General features: G+C 41.6%; 1 protein-coding gene across 1 annotated transcript in view; it reads left to right on the top strand.

Moving 5' to 3' along the window:
* KCNT2 (potassium sodium-activated channel subfamily T member 2) overlaps nt 1-20753 on the top strand; it is a 1033274-nt gene that overhangs the window by 282993 nt on the left and 729528 nt on the right. Inside the window, exon 3 of the mRNA XM_069737282.1 lies at nt 10582-10684. Within this exon, the coding sequence (XP_069593383.1) occupies nt 10582-10684 (103 nt within the window). The remainder of the gene's footprint in view (nt 1-10581; nt 10685-20753) is intronic.

Here is a 20753-nt window from a genome sequence, read left to right as displayed (position 1 = left end):
ACAATTATTATTATTATTTCTTTTTAGATCACCATTGATTCCATGCTGCTGTACACGAGAAGGGGTAACACACTAAATACAAATATAAGTTACAGAGAACAAGCTAACAATGACAGACTAGTACAGAAAAGAGAGGGCCGCGTCCTTGGGGGCTTATAGTCTACCGGATAATTGGGAAGGAGACAGTAGGTCGGGAAATAAAATGAACGTTATTTAAAATAAATACATAAAAAATGTATAAAACATATTAACAATGGTCCAAATTTTGCTCCATTTATTTCAAAACACCAGTATATCAATAATATCTTTATTTAGTTAAAAAAGAGAAAGCAGCTTCAGCATGGTCAGTGGAGTCAGTCGGTGGAGCTCTCTAATAGAAATAATGAGAGACCTGATGGGAGACCGGGAAATGTTGAGGAAGAAGAATCTAAGCTGTTTTGACGAATACTTTACTATTTTGATAACCTAACAGTCTACTGTGCATGGGGACCTCTAGATTGTCCTCGATATGATGTTGAGGGAGAGAAGGATTTGGTCATTGGATCCCTGTGATCGATAGGGAGATGAGCCGTTTCCTGAGGAGTCTGGCAGCAACTTTTTCAAAGAGACTATTGGAACATTAATCCGAGCTTTCCAGTACATGGAGAATTTGGGAAATTTTCTGCTGAATATCTAACGTACAGTAATGGGGTGTTGTCATTGTAAACACCCGGTATAGTGCCCCCCATCTTTAACACATAACATTTACATAGACTTTGTTTTATTGAGCATTAAAATGAAAGAAAACATTTCACTTTTGAACTTACTAAAATAAAAAATCTGGAAGCAAAAATTAAGTAATGTCAAAGAAAATTCATCCAGCCTACTGTTGTATGTTTAACATGCTGTGCAGTAAATCCTTTACCATTGGAGGAACATATGTGCATCTCCACCATACTTTATTCTGTAGAGTCATGTGAAGAATGAGTTTGTGGCTGAGAAAATGAGCTATGCCGGAGACAATACAATTGGGTTATTAGTCATTGTGTCATCTTCACATTTTTGAGATTTGGCAATCATTTGCACTTGTGAATATAAAAGCGATTTTTAGCTGCGTGAAAATTAAAGTACAAAATGAGGTCACGCTTTTCCATATAAACAGGTTAAACACTCACAAACCCATTGCGCTGACATTCAGATTGATATTCCTGATATCGTCTCTGTTTATAGCAAACACTGTATTTTAGCTGTGATTTATGAATGAGCACAGAGTTCTCTAGAGAAAATAATAACTGAAATTGGGTCTTTTTTTAACCATAAAGCAATAAAAGAATCTAATACATTTCCCTGCAAATCAATCAGGTAGATTTTGAGCTTAAAGATACATTATGAATTAACATTTATTAGTGAAAGCTACCAGTATGTTGGTGGCCTTAAGCATTCCTAGCTGAAATTGACCATCCTTGGTCTATCCTTGGTTTTATATTTGAGCAATAACAGCATTTATGACCCTAATGTTGCCGGTATCCTGCATAACTTATTATCAGGGCTGCCCTACTTGCAATGCAAAAGTATATCGGAATGATACATATAGTATATATTTACATGTATTTATATTGTTTTTCAAGCTATAAGGCTAAAATCTAAAATCATAATATTTTATGTGATTTGCTAATAAAAGAGGATTGGGTTTTAGTCAAATTTTCTGAAGTTGATGGTTTCACACAAATTCGCAATGTAAGCCCTGATGGTCAACATATTCACTCTTTTTCTTGCTGTGAAGTGTAAGCTCTTTCAGTCTGTACAGTTCTCTTTCTATCCCACCACTGTATTTTATGAGTAATTGCAAGCTTTCCGGAATTTAAATATATGAAACTTTTATTTGTGGAAAATAAAATTTTGGGTGAAAATTTGGCAACATTGGAAAAATTGATTTTCAAAAGATCTACTCACCTCTACTTCTTTGGTCACAATTAATAAAATATCACAAAATATAAGTTGATAGCCAATCAATTAAAAGTTTTACCTATCAAAGTAAATCTCAGGATGATTTTAATACTGAAACTAGATGTACGGACGTAAAACCATACCTCTTTTATAGTAATTCAGTAAAGAACTCAAGCTTTGAAAACTAGGTTTGAAATGCATTGTTGACAAGTTGCTCCAGTCCTATGGCAGATGTTTTTATGGCATCTGTTGTCTTCTTGATTGCTGAATTATGTTTTTCATGGAAGTTAAGAAGTGTTTATATAGCAGACACTGTATCTGGAGCTTGTTGGATTAGTACGAGTTATTATTATTATTACTATTATTCATTTTTAAAGCACTCTTAATACTATGATGCCGTACATGTGATAAGTGGTCACATGTATATTACAGACATAGTGCAAACATTAAAAAATGAAAGAAACTGACAGATTGTTACTAAAAGGGAGTGTTTACAATCTACAGGGTCATAGGGAACGAGTGGTGATTGTGAGAGGCTATCGCACACTAGAGGCTTTCCTAAAGAGATGAGTTTTTAGGTTGCCTCTGAGTGTTTCAAATGTGGGAGACAATCAGTCATTCTGAGGCACTGAATTCCATAGGACGGTGGATGTTGGGAAAAAATCTGTGAGACGATTGAATGAAGAACATACAGGGGTAGAGGAGAGAGGAGGTCTTGTGAGGACTGGCGATGATGTGTGGAACGGTACTGGAGATTATTTTGGAGATATTTGGAGGAGACATATTATGAACAGATTACTGCAGTAGTCAAGGTGGGAAATGATGAGAGCATGCACTAACATTTTAGTAGATTCAGGGATGAGGAAAGGAAGAGTAGGGTTGAGCGAAACGGATCGGACAATTTCAATAGTCGCCGACTTTTGGCAAAGTCGGGTTTCATGAAACCCGACCCGATCCTAGTGTGGGATCGGCCATGCGGTCGGCGATCTTCGCACCAAAGTCGGGTTTCGTATGACGCGTTCAGCGCCATTTTTATATATATATATATATGTGTCATTGAGACACATATATATATATTTATATTTACTTCAGCGCGATATAGCAGAAAAGCCGGTAATTCAATTGCCGGCTTTTCATTTCTCCTTCCTAAACCCGACATGATATGAGACATGGTTTACATACAGTAAACCATGTCATATTCCCATTTTTTTTGCATATTACACACTACTAATGTTAGTGTTTATGTGAAAAATTTGGGCGCTGTAGCTATTAAATTTAAGGGTTAAATCGCAGAAAAAAATTGGCGTGGGCTCCCGCGCAATTTTCTCGGCCAGTGTGGTAAAGCCAGTGACTGAGGGCAGATATTAATAACCTAGAGAGGGTCCACGGTTATTGGTCCCCCTGGCTAAAAACATCTGCCCCCAGCCACTCCAGAAATGGCACATCTGGAAGATGTGCCTATTCTGGCACTTGGCCACTCTCTTCCCACTCCCGTGTAGCAGTGGGATATGGGGTGATGAAGGGTTAATGTCACCTTGCTATTATAAGGTGACATTAAGCCAGATTAATAATGGAGAGGCGTCAATTATGACACCTATCCATTATTAATCCAATAGTATGAAATGGTTAAAAAAACACACACACAATATTGCAAAGTATTTTAATGAAATAAACACACAGGTTGTTGTAATATTTTATTCCACTCTCAATCCACCTGAAGACCCTCGACCTGTAACAAATTAAAAATAATAAACCAACAATATCCCATACCTTCCGATGATCTGTCACGTCCCATGATGTAAATCCATCTGAAGAGGTTAAATTATTTTACAGGCAGGAGCTCTGCTGCAATGCAGCTGTGCTCGTGCCTGTAAAACCCCAGGGAATGAAGTTAATGTAGGTCAATGACCTGTAGTTACCTTCAGTCACGGTGATGCGCCCTCTGCTGGATATCCTCATATGACCTCGAGCATGGGAACTTTTCTGAATATTTTCCCAGGCTCGAGTTCATATGAGGACATCCAGCAGAGGGCGCATCACTATTAATCTGGCTTAATTTCACCTTACAATAGCAAGGTGACATTAACCCTTCATTACCCCATATCCCACCGCTACACGGGAGTGGGAAGAGAGTGGCCAAGTGTCAGAATAGGCGCATCTTCCAGATGTGCCTTTTCTGGGGTGGCTGGGGGTAGATGTTTTTAGCCACAGGGGGCCAATAACTGTGGACCCTCTTTAGGCTATTAATATCTGCCCTCAGTCACTGGCTTTACCACTCTGGTGGAGAAAATTGCGCGGGAGCCCACGCCAATTTTTTCCACGATTTCACCCTTAAATTTAATAGCTACAGCGCCCAATTTTTGCACATACACACTACTAACATTAGTAGTGTGTAATATGCAAAAAAAATGGGAATATGAGATGGTTTACTGTATGTAAACTATGTCTCATATCATGTCGGGTTTAGGAAGGAGAAATGAAAAGCCGGCAATTGAATTACCGGCTTTTGTGCTATATATATATATATATATATATATATATATATATATATGTGTCTCAATGACATATATATGTATATATATATATATATATATATATATATATATATATATATATATATATATAGACAGTACATATGTTTTTATGATTTTTGGAGCACATGGATCCATTGTGTGTCCGTATGTCGGTTTTGCAAGCCTGCGAGAAAATCTTGCAGTTCGGATGCCATACGGATTACATATTTCCCATTGATTTGCATTGGGTTTCGTGTTTCAGTCGATCCCCGACCCCGACTTTTCACGATAATTGGCCGATTTCACTCGACTCGACTTTTGAGAAAGTCGGGTTTCGCGAAACCCGACTCGACCTTAAAAAAGTAAAAGTCGCTAAACCCTAAGGAAGAGTTCTGAAAATCTTTTTCGTTGGAAATGACCAAAGGAAGTAAGGGTTTGGATGTGTAGTTTGAGGGACAGGACAGAATCAAAGGCAACTCATATGTAGTGGACTTGTGATACACAGGAAAGTGCAATGTAATTTATTGTAATAGTTAGATCAGGGAGGGGAGTTATGTGAGATGGAGGAAAGATTATTGGCTTTTATTATGGACCATTTTTAGTTAAGTATTTCTTTGTTTTAGAGAAGCTGTCATTTCAGATGAATTTCTATATGGGTTTTCTATTGCATTTGAGAAATTTTTATGTCAGTTTTGTTTCAAATCATTTTTAGTCTAGCTGATCATGGCTGAGTATCACCAGCACTCATTGATCAGAATTTTGAAACCTTTGGATATTTTTTTTCATTCTTTAATTTTAAAGTTAAACAGCTTTTCTTCACATCATTTGACAGTTCTTATACTTCAATAGCCAATGACTAAAAAAAAAAATTAGACAATTTGTGTACATATATTAGCTATAATATCCTGGATATAAATACATACTTTTTATTACTATTTTAACTTGTTTGTTCTGAATTAAGTGTATAGAATTACCTCAAACTTTAAGAGTATAACAACTTTTTAATTGATGAATCTGCGTGATTTTATTTGTTATTATTAGGAATACCAAAATATATAAACAATTCTGTTATGATAAATTGTCAATTGCTAAATTAATTCCCTTTTTTCCCCTGCACGAATAACTACTAGGTAAGTACACCTCTTAAAGGCTATCGGTCAGCAGGTTATTGCTGCATCATCTGAGACCAGCATGATGTAGGCAAAAAGACACTGAATCCAGCGATGTATCACTTAGATTTCTGGGTGCAGTCGTTCTGATACAATCAGAGCTTTTAGATTTGGGATGAAGCAGAGCTGAGAAAGCTGCCCCATCCACACCAGACTCCCTGTATACAAAGTCCATAGACATTGAGTTGCTTAAAGGGAATCTTTCACCCACGGGACATATAAGACCTACTTATATGGGCATACAGATAATAAAAATGTTAAATTAGTCCTACCTGTCTGCCTCATATTAACGGTCTTGTTGTTGAGAATTATTGTATTCTGTCTTTATGCTAATGATTTCTTCCAGGATTCGGGCCGTGCGGTGTCTAGAAGAAATCCCTGCCTCCTGTCTTCATTGTAATACTAACCCTATCCATTGCATGTCAGTTATGGCCCTGGAATCCTTCGTCTGCACCCTGCTATCCCTCCACAATACATACCTCTTCCTCCCTTCTGTGGGCACTGAATTCAGGGATCTTCTGCCCAGGCATTGTCTAGTCACCGGTGTGCGCGCCGATAAGGTGCTCTCCCCACTTCATCCTTTCATAGTCATCATTTGGAACCATGTGCATATAACAATGCCAAACAGTCCCAAATAGGAGGCCACACTGGAATGGGGGTAAAGCAAATGTAGCTGTAAAGCTAATAGTTAATTACCTCGAAGTGCTGTGGCTGGTGTGTCCACCGAATAAGAAGTTAACTTCTGCTGTAACTGGGGCATCCGCGCTGTTGAGAGGAAGGCGGCATTGACAGTCCACAGAACAGGGGGAGCGTCCTCCCGTGAATAGAAAAATCCCCCTGCATGCTCGCAGCTGGATTCGTCAGCAGGCAGCCTCGGCCGATGGCACTGCCATGCAGTCGTGTCGCGAGCAGGGGCATGGCTGAGCGGTGACGTCACTTTTCCGTCTGATGGACACTAGCAGGGGCCAATCCCGATGCATTTCGAGGGAACCGTCCCTAGTGTCTATCACATGGAAAGGTGACGTCACCGATCAGCCATGCCCCCCACTCACGACACGACTGCACGTCAGCGTTTTGAGAAATGTAACATTTGGAATTGTTTTTGTGACAAGAAACCACAGTTGTTTTCTCCTAACAAATATTCTTTTTTCAAAGCATGGTTTGTCTGAATGCAATCTAACAGCCGAATTGTGCGCTATGACTATATGAAAGGTTACTCAAGCTGCAAATTACAGAAAATGTATACGCTGTATAAGCAGAGAAAAAGAGCAGTGGAGAAGATGATATGTATCAGTGTATTTTGTGTCTGTTCACTATTATGGTAATAACTAGTGATGAGCGAACGTGCTTGGATAAAGTGTTACTTGAGCGCACTCGTGTGCTAATAGATTATCTTTTGCGTGCTCAAATGCTATATTCGAGTCACCGCAGCTGCATGTCTCATGGCTGTTTAACAGCCCAAACACATACATATATAGCCTGTTTGTTAGACAGTCCCTGGCATGTGTTGAGGCTGTCTAACAGCGGCGAGACATGCAGCTGCAGGGACTCAAACATAGCATTCGAGTTCATTGAAGATACTCCATTAGCACACGAGCGTGCTCAGATATCACCTTATCCGAGCACATTCGCTCATCACTAGTGATAATGATTCAGGGCTTTTAGATAATTATTAAACAAGAGGTCCTAAGAAAACTTGATCCTGTCTATAGGTCCAAGTAAACATGCAGGTGATCGCTTGATAAGCCAAACACTTGTTCTTAAGGTACCGTCACACTAGACGATATCGCTAGCGATCCGTGACGTTGCAGCGTCCTGGCTAGCGATATCGTCCAGTGTGACAGGCAGCAGCGATCAGGCCCCTGCTGTGATGTCGCTGGTCGGGGCAGAAAGTCCAGAACTTTGTTTCGTCGCTGGACGTCCCGCTGACATCGCTGAATCGGCGTGTGTGACGCCGATTCAGCGATGTCTTCGCTGGTAACCAGGGTAAACATCGGGTTACTAAGCGCAGGGCCGCGCTTAGTAACCCGATGTTTACCCTGGTTACCATCGTTAAAGTAAAAAAACAACCACTACATACTTACCTACCGCTGTCTGTCCCCCGGCGCTGTGCTTCTCTGCTCTGGCTGTGAGCGCCGGGCAGCCGGAAAGCAGAGCGGTGATGTCACCGCTGTGCTTTCCGGCCGCTGTGTTCACAGCCAGAGCAGAGAAGCAGAGCGCCGGGGACAGACAGCGGTAGGTAAGTATGTAGTGGTTGTTTTTTTACTTTAATGATGGTAACCAGGGTAAACATCGGGTTACTAAGCGTGGCCCTGCGCTTAGTAACCCGATGTTTACCCTGGTTACCGGCATAGTTGGTCGCTGGAGAGCGGTCTGTGTGACAGCTCTCCAGCGACGCTGCAGCGATCCGGATCGTTGTCGATATCGCTGCAGCGTCGCTTAGTGTGACAGTACCTTTAGAGTGACTGGAGGCCTTATGCCTGCATAGGAATCATCATTATTATCAGCATGTCACCCCATGTAAACAGTTGATGTGTTGCTGATACCATGATGTTGTATGTGCATAGAACAATTGTATTGAAGATCCGTGTGTTCCCGTCAGTATTCCTTGGCTTACGTAACCAGACCAGAAAAAAAGCATTGATTGACTTATATATTGTCAATTGTCCTTCATTAAGGTGTATTGATTAGCCAAAAGCGGCACTTCTAAATGCACCATTATGAATGGTTATGCTAATAATGAAACACACACTCCTTTATTTAAAGAAGCACCCCCGCCAAAGTTTTTATCCTCTTGATATATTGCAGTCAGCATATTATATAGCACTGTGTCCTTACAATTGCTCATTTTGCTTTTCTACCCAGTTAATTAATTTCTCTTCCATTAGGCATATGACATGATATGATTAAAAACTTACTAGCTTAAACCTTCTAAGCTCTATGTAGAAATAAGAAGTTAATTTTCCTTGTATAAGTCATCAGTCACTGCAAAAGTCCCCGGAAGGCGTGGCGTGAGGGGGGGGGAGCAGCAGGCTCAGGAGATAAAGATGGAAATGATTTATGCAGAGTAAAGAGACTTCCTGTTTCAACACAGAGCATAGAAAACAGATTAATTCATTGGGTAGAAAGGTAAAATGAGTAATTGTAAGTGCACAGTGCTGTATAATGTGACTGAAATATTTGAAGAGAATAAAAACTTTGACGAATCTTATGGCTGTGTGCATACGTAGCAGATTTTTTGCATTTTTTTTTTGCATTTTTTCACTATGAAAACGCTTTAACACCACGAAAAAAATGCTCACATTAAGCATCCTATTTAATAGAATGCAATCCGCATTTTTTGTGCACATGCTGCATTTTTTTCCTGAGCGGATTCGCATTCCAGAAAAAAACGCAGCATGTTCATTAAATTTGCGGAATCACTGGGATTCCACACACCTAGGAATGCATTGATCTGCTTACTTCCCGCATGGGGCTATGCCCACCATGCGGGAAGTAAGCAGATCATGTGTGGTTGGTACCCAGGGTGGAGGAGAGGAGACTCTCCTCCACGGACTGGGCACCATATAATTGTTAAAAAAAAAAAGAATTAAAATAAAAAAAAATGTGATATACTCACCTTCGGAGTCTTTCTGCCCCTCAGCGCTGCACGCAGCCGCTTCCGTTCCTGTAGATGGTGTGTGAAGTACCTGCGATGACGTCGCGGTCACGAGACTGCGACGTCATCGAAGGTCCTGCACACACACCATCTATAGGAACGGAAGCCGCTGAGGAGATCGGCTGTTTGCGGTAGGTGAGTATAACCATTTTTTATTTTTTTAAATTATTTTTAACATTCTATCTTTTACTATTGATGTGGCATAGGCAGCATCAATAGTAAAAAGTTGGTCACACTTGTCAAACACCGTTTGACAAGTGTGACCAACCTGTCAATCAGTTTTCCAAGTGATGCTACAGATCGCTTGGAAAACTCTAGCATTCTGCAAGCTAATTATGCTTGCAAAACGCTAGCTTTCTGCAGGAATATGCATGCCAATTCCGCAGGCGATATACCCGCGGCAGGAGGCGCAGAATTGCCGCGGAAATAGCCTAAAAGTGGCACGCAAACCCATGTGCGAATCCACAACTCTTACTTTAATCAGAGAAGTAAACTGTCAAAGTTAAAAAATTTCATGTTGCTCAAAATATTTGTGAACTTTTCTAAACGTCCTAAGCCAGACTTCTGACACAATCATTTTGATGAATTGAGGCAAATTGTTTTTTTCAACTGTTTATCTTAGGGTGATTAACAGAATTAATTATCCAAACTGCAGGATTTTTAATGCTACTGAACATAATGAATTAGCTTATGCATGGCAGAGAAACAGGAATCTTGCCTGTCACGTTAACAGCAGGTGGGAGTATGGTGGCTCAGTGGTTAGCACTGCAACCTTGCAGCGCTCAGGTCCTGGATTCAAATCCCACCAAGGACAACATTTGCAAGGAAATTGTATGTTCTCCCTGTGTTTGTGTGGGTTTCTTCCCACACTCCAAAGACATACCGATAAGGAATTTAGATTGTGAGCCCTATTGGGGACAGCGATGATAATGTATGTAAAGCGCAGCGGAATAAGAAAGCGCTATTTAAGAAAAAATAATAATAATAAAAAAATAAAAAGGTGCTGGATGTAACATAAAGCTGGGATTCTGATGCATTAAACAGGATTGGACACGTGTTAACTGCTTAGATTCTGTGGTCTACAGTAAATACAGGTGATATGATCTTGGATGACAATAATCTTCCATCTCAAACAGACATCCGAAACATCTGCCTGAGTGGACGTTTTAGTCTCTAGAATTTTGAGGCTAAATGTTTACCTTTATAATTTACAAGGTTATCTTCAGTAAAGTCATGCCAGCTATTGTATGGATAAACTTATGTCCAATGCCCAAAGAGCAGGCTTATGTGATCTCTTTTATCTCTTCTCTTTTAGGTCTTCGAATTCGGCTGTTCAATTTTTCCCTCAAACTTCTAAGCTGTATGCTGTATATAATCCGTGTCCTGTTGGATAACTCAAAAAACAACAAAGGAACCTGGTAAGACAACAGTATAATATTATAAAATGTTAATTAAGAACAATAGGAGACACGAATATATACTACCGTGCTATCACAGCCCATTAGTTCATAGGGACCTTCCCCAACAGTGCAAAGTAACTTGTGCCCACAATGTGATATAGTAATAATAATAATAATAGTAATAATAATAATAATTTTTGTTTATATAGCGCCAACATATTCCGCAGCACTTTACAATTAACCGGGGACATGTACAGTCAATAAATCAGGGTGAGGTCCCTGCTCGCAAGCTTACAATCTACAAGGAACTGGGGGGACACAATAGGTGAAAAGTGCTTGTTATTTCAGGTCTGGCAATTATAATAAATAGGGATTTTCATATAAAGCTGCATGATCCGGTCATCAGCCCGTGTGTTTAAGTGCAATAGTCAAGTATCAAGTGCAGTTATCGTGTGCATGGAGGGTGTGGAGACAGATGAATAGTAGGTGCAGATTCAGAGTAATATTTGGAAGGAGGGAACAGGACAAAGTTAGTTTACTGAGTAGTTGATGTGATAGGCTTGTTTGAAGAGATGGGTTTTTAAAACGCGCTTGATTAGGTCGGGGCTAGGTATTAGTCTGATCATCTGGGGAGGTGCATTCCAGAGAGCTGGCGCAGCACGAGAGAAGTCTTGGAGACGGAGGTGCGAGGTTCGGATTACGGGGGATGTTAGTCTTGGGTCATTTGTACAACGGAGGGCACGTGTAGGGCGATAGACGGAGATGAGGAAATATAAGGCGGTGCAGAACTGTGGAGAGCTTTGTGGGTGAGAGAGATGAGTTTATACTGGACCCTGTAGCGAGTGGGTAGCCAGTGTAATGACTGGCACAAGATGGAGGCATCGGTGAAGATATAGTGGAAGTAATGTTGGATTCAGGGATCAATAGTTAGAGCATCCCCTGATCCACCACAGGGAGACTTGCTAAGTTCATTTTCACTGGTTATGGTCAGGTCCGTTGGTGCAAGTAGTCAAATGGATACAACACTTATTATTCAATTAATTTGGTTAACAGTCCTTCAGCTCTCACTCCATGGTAGTAACTATGGCAGGACCCTCTGGCAAGGTAGAAATGTTGTGGGAGTGTCCTCACGAATCTGACCTTCTCCTGTGCCTGTCCAAAAAGATGGTAAACAGCAGAGCGTTCTGGCCAGAAGCACTACTGCTGCACCATGGCACGAGCCAGTGGTGTGAACAGTGTGACATCACTGAGAGAAAAGCTACGGGACCTCGGTGAGGCCACAAACTGATGCGTTTCAAAGTAACCCAGGATTTCCCTGAAGAAAAAGTAATGAGATAGAAATGCCTGGGCTCTATTTTTGGGAGTGGGCTCTGCGTACTTACAGCCTGTTTTAGATGTTCTATTTTATTTTTTGAAACATAAGTTTGCATGCAGTGATCCCCAATACAATCACTGGTGTTCATCAAGTGCAATTTTTGTCTATTTAGATTTTTGGTTCTGTGTAAAGTCAATCTCAGTTGTAGCTAAATGTGCCAGGTACACCATACTCTCTTTTTGATTTATGCAGTTATATATTACTAGCTATTGAACCCGTTCTACGCCCGGGTGGCGAGCATTTATATTGGTATATGGTCTCCATCCTGGTATGTGCTGCTCCATCCTGCGTCCCCATCCTGTCATGTGCTGCTCCATCCTGCATCCCCATCCTGTCATGCGCTGCTCCATACTGCGTCCCCATCCTGTCATGTGCTGCTCCATCCTGCGTCCCCATCCTGTCATGCGCTGCTCCCATCCTGCGTCCCCATCCTGTCATGCGCTGCTCCCATCTTGCGTCCCCATCCTGTCATGCGCTGCTCCCATCCTGCGTCCCCATCCTGTCATGCGCTGCTCCCATCCGGCGTCCCCATCCTGTCATGTGCTGTTCCATCCTGACCCCATCCTGTCATGTGCTGCTCCATCCTGCGTCCCCATCCTGTCATGTGCTGCTCCATCCTGCGTCCCCATCCTGTCATGTGCTGCTCCATCCTGCGTCCCCATCCTGTTATGTGCTGCTCCCATCCTGCGTCCCCTTCCTTATGTGCTGCTCCATCCTGCGTCCCCATCCTTATGTGCTGCTCCATCCTGCGTCCCCATACTGCCTCTGACCCGCTCGGCGCCGAGTGCTGGGGGGCCTGAGCAGGCGGGGACACAAGCACGCTGTGGGGATCAGGTGCCGGTAACGCCGCCAGCTCAGGCCCCCCAGCACTTACTATATTCACCTGTCCTGCGTTCCAGCGCTGAGCGCCGCCATCTTCTCGGTCTCCTGGCTGTGACTGTTCAGTCAGTGGGCGGCGCCTGCGTGCATTAAGCGCGTCATCGCGCCCTCTGAACTGAAGGTCACAGGCCGAGGACCGGGAAGATGGCGGCGCTCAGCGGTGGAACGCAGGACAGGTGAATATGGCCGATACTCACCCTCCTGGCGGTCCCTGCTTCTCTGTTGGAGATCGCGGTGTGCGTTCAGTGTGAACGCACACCGCGATCTCCCGGGAGCGTCACTCCGTGAGGCCCAGACTGCGCCGGCGCTTGCGCCTGCGCAGTCTATAAAGGCTTCGGACAGAGTGACGCTCCCAGCGTTATATTATAGATTTTGTATGTGTGATGATCTTGAAATTGGGAAATTTGTATTTACTTTCCACTAATTTGCAGATGACTACTAACAGTGTTCATTTTGCCAGTTTCATTTCAAACCAGACTGTAATTTCTTGCCACCTCTCAGTCACACTCCTTTCCCAAAACAAACTGCTCATTAAAAAAAAAAAAACAAGCATCTAAAGTGACATCAATGTTTTTCTTTTGGAAAAAAATGTGCAATTAAAAACAAAAACTGAAATTAAGTCAACATGAATGGCTTCTTGTATGCTCACGGAAATAATAAGTGTGTAAATATTTGCTCTCCGTCATACATCAGGAACATGATTGATACTCTTAATGCTTCTCCAAAAAAAGAATTGTGACATTTGGTCAATATTGTAATAACATTTACAGTCTTTATTTTAAAGATAGTTAAAAAATTGCCAACGATAATCAAGTGTAAAAGAATAGATGTAAATAAATGTATTTTACTACTTGGAAAAATGTAATAGATTTCGGCTACTTTAACGTGATTTTTTTTTTTTAACTTTTAAAAAAAGATGTAAGAATAAGGAACATGATAAATGAGGTACTTTTGCTGAAATATTTATTGGTTCTTTCTGCCTCCCAAAATTCACAATAGAAAGCAATCAAAAAAAGTAATGTGTCTGGAAATGGTACCAATAAAATTGTCAACTTGTCCTGCAAAAAACAAGCCCTTACATGATTTTGTCATCAGAATTTGGGAACTTTAGCTGTCAAAATATGGCAGTGCGAAAAACTTGTTTTTGCAAACAAAAACCAACCAACTATATAAATCTGATATAGCTGTAATCACACTGACCTGAAGAATCAAGATGTCTAATCACTTATACCCCTCAAGGAACAGCATTAAATATTAAATAAAACCAATTCTTGACCTGCTGTTAATTTGATAATTTAGCCTCCCAAAGATTGCAGTAAACCTCTGGTCACATTTGTCCTGTGCTCTGCTTTGAGCGCTTACACCTGGGTTTCCATGTAAATTTCTGAAATGCATGATTCAGATAGACCCCTTTGCAGAATATTTCCTACAGTGAAGCAGATGGAGGCATCATGGACACCATCTGGCCTTTGATCTGGTGGTGTCTGCCTTTTTAGGCATACATAAAAATGAGGAAAGCCACAGTTTTGTGCACCTCAGCAAAGAAGGACACCGCTGAACAGAGGCCAGACATAGTCCAAAGTAACTCTGCTGCCTCATTATAGTGAATGACTCCTTCGTGGTTTCATCTGAATCACATCATTCAGAGATTTAGATGGAAACCCTGATATAAGTGCCCAGTGTAGACCACCAGATAAATAAGATACTAAATGTTATGTAAAATGTTCCCAGTAAAAGCTTTACCTCAATACACAAAAAAAACAAGTCCCCACTCAGGTCCATTATCTGTTAACGGGTTAACAGAAATATAGGGGGCCTCCACGTTACTGGCAGTACAAAAGCTCTGGAAAAGCACTATGGCTCCTTGCCCCCCAATAGAAATCAAGCAAATTCTGCATTCTCAAATCCAAATGCCCCCTCCCATCTGAGCCCCACAACTTCCACTGCTACTTGTTTCTGGAAAATACCAATGGAGTCAAAATCATCACTACACTCATATATAAATTACCAAAGAGGTATAATATCCAAAATGGGATCACTTTAGAGCGTTGTTATTGCTTTTCAAGCACTTAGGGGCTCTGTGTATGGAGCCTGCCACTATTCATGGAAAATCTGTGTTCCAGGAGGAAAATAGCACACCATCCCTCCAGACAGTACAGCCACATATGGGGTATTTCCAAGTACGGCAAAAATTATGTGACGCAAAAATAGTTTTCAACAACATATGGCGTATCGGTGTACTCAGGAGAATTTGCATAACACATTTTATGATTTATGGGACATCGGCATGCTCAGAAGAAATTGCACAATACATTTTGGGGTCCATTTTCTCCTATTACCCTTGTGAAAATAAAAAAAATGAGATCTAAAGAAACATTTTTGGGAAAAAAAAGTTAAATTTTATTTTTTTCTGTCCACATTGCTTCAGTTCCTGTGAAGCACCTGAAGGGTAAATGTACAGATTAATAAACTTCTTGAAGATGGTTTTTGCACACCTTAAGGGGTGCAGTTTTTAGAATACTGTCAATTTTGAGTATTTTCTGCTATATAGACCTCTCAAAGTCCCTAAAAAAATATTTTTGCACATTTTGTTGTAAAAATAAGAAATTTCTGGTCAACTTTTAACCCTTATAACGTCCAAACAAAAAAATTATGTTTTCAAAATTGTTCTCATGTAAAGTAGACATGTGGGAAATGTTATTTATTAACTATTTTGTGTGACATTAATTTGTGATTTAAGGGCCTAAAAATTAAAATTTTGAAAATATTCACAAATAAACGCAAGTCATATTCAACAAATTTTACCACTATCATGAAGTACAATATTTCACAAAAAAATATTTCAGAATCAGTGGGATCCATTGAAGCATTCCATAGTTATTCAAACATAAACTGACATGGGTAAAAATTGTAAAATTTTGCCTGGTCATGAAGGCGAAAACAGGCTTAGGGGTAACATAGTAACACAGTTAGCAAGGCCGAAAAAAGATGTTTGTCCATTTAGTTCAGCCTATATCCATCAGAATAAATCCCCAGATTACAGGATGATAACTTGAAGCTTGGGCTAATAAATAGCAAATGAGCTTTAATGGGGATAAATGTAAAGTCATGCATGTGGGTAGAAGTAATAAGATGTATAATTATGTGCTTAATTCTAAAACTCTGGGCAAAACCGTCAATGAAAAAGACCTGGGTGTATGGGTGGATGACAAACTCACATTTAGTAGCCAGTGTCAGGCAGCTGCTACAAAGGCAATTAAAATAATGGGATGCATTAAAAGAGGCATAGATGCTCATGAGGAGAACATCATTTTACCTCTATACAAGTCACTAGTTCGACCACACTTAGAATACTGTGCACAGTTCTGGTCTCTGGTGTATAAGAAAGACATAGCTGAACTGGAGCGGGTGCAGAGAAGAGCGACCAAGGTTATTAGAGGACTGGGGGTCTACAATACCAAGACCAAGATAGGTTATTACCATTGGGGCTATTTAGTTTGGAAAAACGAAGGCTAAGGGGTGATTTTATGTTAATGTATAAATATATGAGGGGACAGTACAAAGACCTTTCTGATGATCTTTTTAATCATAGACCTGAGACAGGGATAAGGGGGCATCCTGTACGTCTGGAGGAAAGAAGGTTTAAGCATAATAACAGATGCGGATTCTTTACTGTAAGAGCAGTATAATGTACAGAGGCAGTATAATGTTCTCATCATGTGTATCCAGACCTCTTTTAATGCACCCCATGATCCTGTTTGCCTTGGCAGCCGTTGCCTGGCTCTGGCTGCTCCAGGTAAGTTTATTATTAACTAGGATCCCCAAGTCCTTCTCCCTGTCAAATTTACCAAGTGGTTTCCTGTTCAGTGTGTAATGGGGATATTGATTCCTTTTTCCCATGTGTAGGGGTTAGCTCTGTGTGTGATAACTATGCCAGTTATTGCATTGTTTACTGTGGTGTGCTACTGTGTATTCACCCTTTGATTACTGACCCAGCTATTTTTCCTTCATTACTCTCTGTTACATACTTTTCTATATTGACCTTAGACTGTCACTTTAATCTTTTGACTGTTAGGGCTTGAATTCAGGTAGGACTTGAATTCATCCTTCTGCTACACTTTTGGAATCAAATTTTGCCATTGTACTCACTTTTTTGGTCGGGACTCAGCTTGCTGGCATCTCAATTTACTGCAACAACCAGCAGCCACTTTATGGGCCTGTGCAAGGAACGCCAGAAACTTGTATAAAGGTGAAAGGGAAAATATCAGAGCACTATTGAGTAGGGTTGAGCGAAACGGGTCGTTCATTTTCAAAAGTCGCCGACTTTTGGCAAAGTCGGGTTTCATGAAACCCGACCCGACCCCTGTGCGGGGTCGGCCATGCGGTACGCGACTTTCACGCCAAAGTCGCGTTTCAATGACGCGAAAAGCGCCATTTCTCAGCCAATGAAGGTGAACGCAGAGTGTGGGCAGCGTGATGACATAGGTCCTGGTCCCCACCATCTTAGAGAAGGGCATTGCAGTGATTGGCTTGCTGTCTGCGGCGTCACAGGGGCTATAAAGAGGCATTCCCGCCGACCGCCATCTTACTGCTGCTGATCTGAGCTTAGGGAGAGGTTGCTGCCGCTTCGTCAGAAGCAGGGATAACGTTAGGCAGGGTCCATTAACCCCCAAACCGCTTGTGCTGTAGCGATTTCCACTGTCCAACACCACCTTCGGTGTTCAGGGATAGTGGAAGCTACATTTTTTTTTTCTCAGCGCTGTAGCTCATTGGGCTGCCCTAGAAGGCTCCCTGATAGCTGCATTGCTGTGTGTACGCCGCTGTGCAAACCAACTGCTTTTTTCAAAGCACAAATCCTGTTGTTCCTTCCTTTCTGCACAGCTATCTTTTTTGTTTGTCCACACTTTTTATTTAATTTGTGCATCAGTCCACTCCTTATTGCTGCCTGCCATACCTGGCTGAGATTACTGCAGGGAGATAGTAATTGTAGGACAGTTCCTTTTATTTATTTATTTTTTTTAATTCTCCCTACAAAAAATAAGTTGTGGGAGATTAAGATTGGCATTTCTGCTAGAGTGCCATCCCTGTGTGTGCCATCTCTCTCACATAGTGGGCCATAGAAAGCCTATTTTTTTTTTGGTTGAATTGGTTTCTAAATTCTACCTGAAAAAATCAATAAATTAATCAGTGGGAGATAAATATTGGCCTCTGCGCTTGTGTGCCACTCCTGACTCCTGTGTGTGCCATCTCTCACTCAGTGGGCCATAGAAAGCCTATTTATTTTTTTTGTTGATTTGGTTTCTAAATTCTACCTGAAAAATCAATAAATCAATCAGTGGGAGATAAATATTGGCCTCTGGGCTTGTGTGCCACTTCTGACTCCTGTGTGTGCCATCTCTCACTCAGTGGGCCATAGAAAGCATATTTATATTTTTTGCTGATTTGGTTTCTAAATTCTACCTGAAAAAATCAATAAATCAGTCAGTGGGAGATAAATATTGGCCTCTGGGCTTGTGTGCCACTTCTTACTCCTGTGTGTGCCATCTCTCACTCAGTGGGCCATAGAAAGCCTATTTATTTTTTTGGTTGATTTGGTTTCTAAATTCTACCTGAAAAAATCATTTTACTTTTTTTTGGTTTCTAAATTCTTCCTGAAAAAATCATTTTATTTTATTTTGTTTCTAAAGTCTCCCTGAAAAAAAAAAATCAGTGGGAGATTAATATTGCCCTTTCTGCTTGTGTGCCAGTCTTGACTCCTGGGTGTGCCATCTCTCTCTCTCAAATAGTGGGCACTGGGCCATAGAAAAGCAATTTTTTTTTTATTTGGTTTCTAAATTCTCCCGGAAAAAATCATTTTACTTTTTTTGGGTTTCTAAATTCTTCCTTAAAAAAATCATTTTATTTTATTTTGTTTCTAAAGTCTCCCTGAAAAAAAAAAAAAAATCAGTGGGAGATTAATATTGCCCTTTCTGCTTGTGTGCCAGTCTTGACTCCTGGGTGTGCCATCTCTCTCTCAAATAGTGGGCACTGGGCCATAGAAAGGCAATTTTTTTTTTGCTTTCTAAATTCTCCCAGAAAAAAAAAATACAGTAGGAGATTAATATTGACATTTGTGCTTGAGTGACAGTCCTGCATGTGTGGCATCTCTCTGATTTGGTGCCACAGAAAACAGAGTGTGTAACATTGTGCCTGATTTTCCTTGCGGTCTCACCAACCTGTAAAGGGATATCGAAATCATACTGAAGTTATAGCTCACCGTGTAAGTTGTTTGACAGCAACAAATACCGTTACTTTGGTTAAGTTTTTAAAACAATGAGGAAGTCTGGTGGAAGAGGACGTGGCCGTGGGCGTTCATTGTCAGCTGGTAATGATGGTAGTGGTAGTGGAGCATCAGGTGGTCGTGGGAAAAGAAATATTGCACCAAAGTCTGGAGCTGTGGAGCCAGGTTCGTCGTCTGGCTACAGAAGGCCTCGAACGCTCCCTTTTCTGGGAGTAGGAAAACCGCTTTTAAAGCCGGAGCAGCAAGAGCAAGTTTTGGCTTATCTTGCTGACTCAGCCTCTAGCTCTTTTACCTCCTCTCGTGAAACTGGTAAATGTAAAAGCAGCGCGTCGTTAGTGGATGTTCACGGTCAGGGACAAGTCGCTTCCATGTCCTCTTCAGCAAAAAAACAACAACAGAGAAGGATGCAGCAGGCGACACAACGGGTTACTCCATGGAGCTTTTTACACATACCGTCCCTGGCTTAGAAAGTGAAGCAGTTAACAGGCCATGCCCATTACAAGTTGAATCTGACATGGAGTGCACTGATGCACAGCCACAGCCAGACTACTATGCTGGTCCATTGACTCAGACCACAACATTGCCCTCGCAGGGTACTGATACAGAATCAGACCCTGATGAGACTATGTTGCCCCATCACGAACGCTCTACCACCGACTTACACGGTGACACAGACGAAGTTGCGCACGAGCTAGAAGAGGAGGTTGTAGATGACCCAGTTGTTGACCCCGATTGGCAGCCATTGGGGGAACAGGGTGCAGGCGGCAGTAGTTCTGAAGCGGAGGAGGAGGGGCCGCAGCAGGCATCAACATCGCAACAGGTTCCATCTGCCGGGCCAGTATCTGGCCCAAAACGCGTGACAAAGCCAAAAACTGTTGGAGGACAGCGTGTCCATCCGGTTAAAGCTCAGTCTGCAATGGCTGAAAAGGGATCCGAGGCTCGAAAGAGAGCAGTCTGGCATTTTTTTAAACAACATCCAATTGATCCGCACAAAGTCATCTGTCAAAAATGTTCAGTTAGCTTAAGCAGAATCTGAAAAGTCTCAATACAAGTTGCATGCATAGACATTTAACCACCATGCATTTGCAAGCCTGGACTAACTACCAAACGTCCCTTAAGGTTGTAGCACCCTCGGCCAATGAAGCTAGTCAGCAACGCTACATCACTTCCGTCACTGTAAGACCACCATTTTCCGCACCACCAGCAGTATCTGTGCAGGTTTCTTTGCCAGCCCAGAGCAGTCAGGGTCAGGGAATCACCAGTTTCGTAGGAGGAAATACTGCATCTAGGGCACCGGTGGAAACAATACCGTCTCCAACCGTCTCTCAGTCTGCCATGTCCACCGGCACATCCGCTAGTTCCACGATCTCCAGCTCTCCAGTCCAGCTCACCCTACATGAGACTCTGGTTAGAAAAAGGAAGTACTTATCTCCACATCCGCGTACACAGGGTTTTAACGCCCACATAGCTAGACTAATCTCGTTAGAGATAATGCCCTACCGGTTAGTTGAAAGCGAAGCTTTCAAAGCCCTGATGGAGTACGCTGAACCACG

The sequence above is a fragment of the Ranitomeya imitator genome, chromosome 8, assembly GCF_032444005.1.
Source record: "Ranitomeya imitator isolate aRanImi1 chromosome 8, aRanImi1.pri, whole genome shotgun sequence".
NCBI classification, from domain to species: domain Eukaryota; kingdom Metazoa; phylum Chordata; class Amphibia; order Anura; family Dendrobatidae; genus Ranitomeya; species Ranitomeya imitator.
The sequence above is the reverse complement of the archived record's forward strand: the minus strand, read 5'-3'. Positions and strand labels throughout refer to the sequence as shown.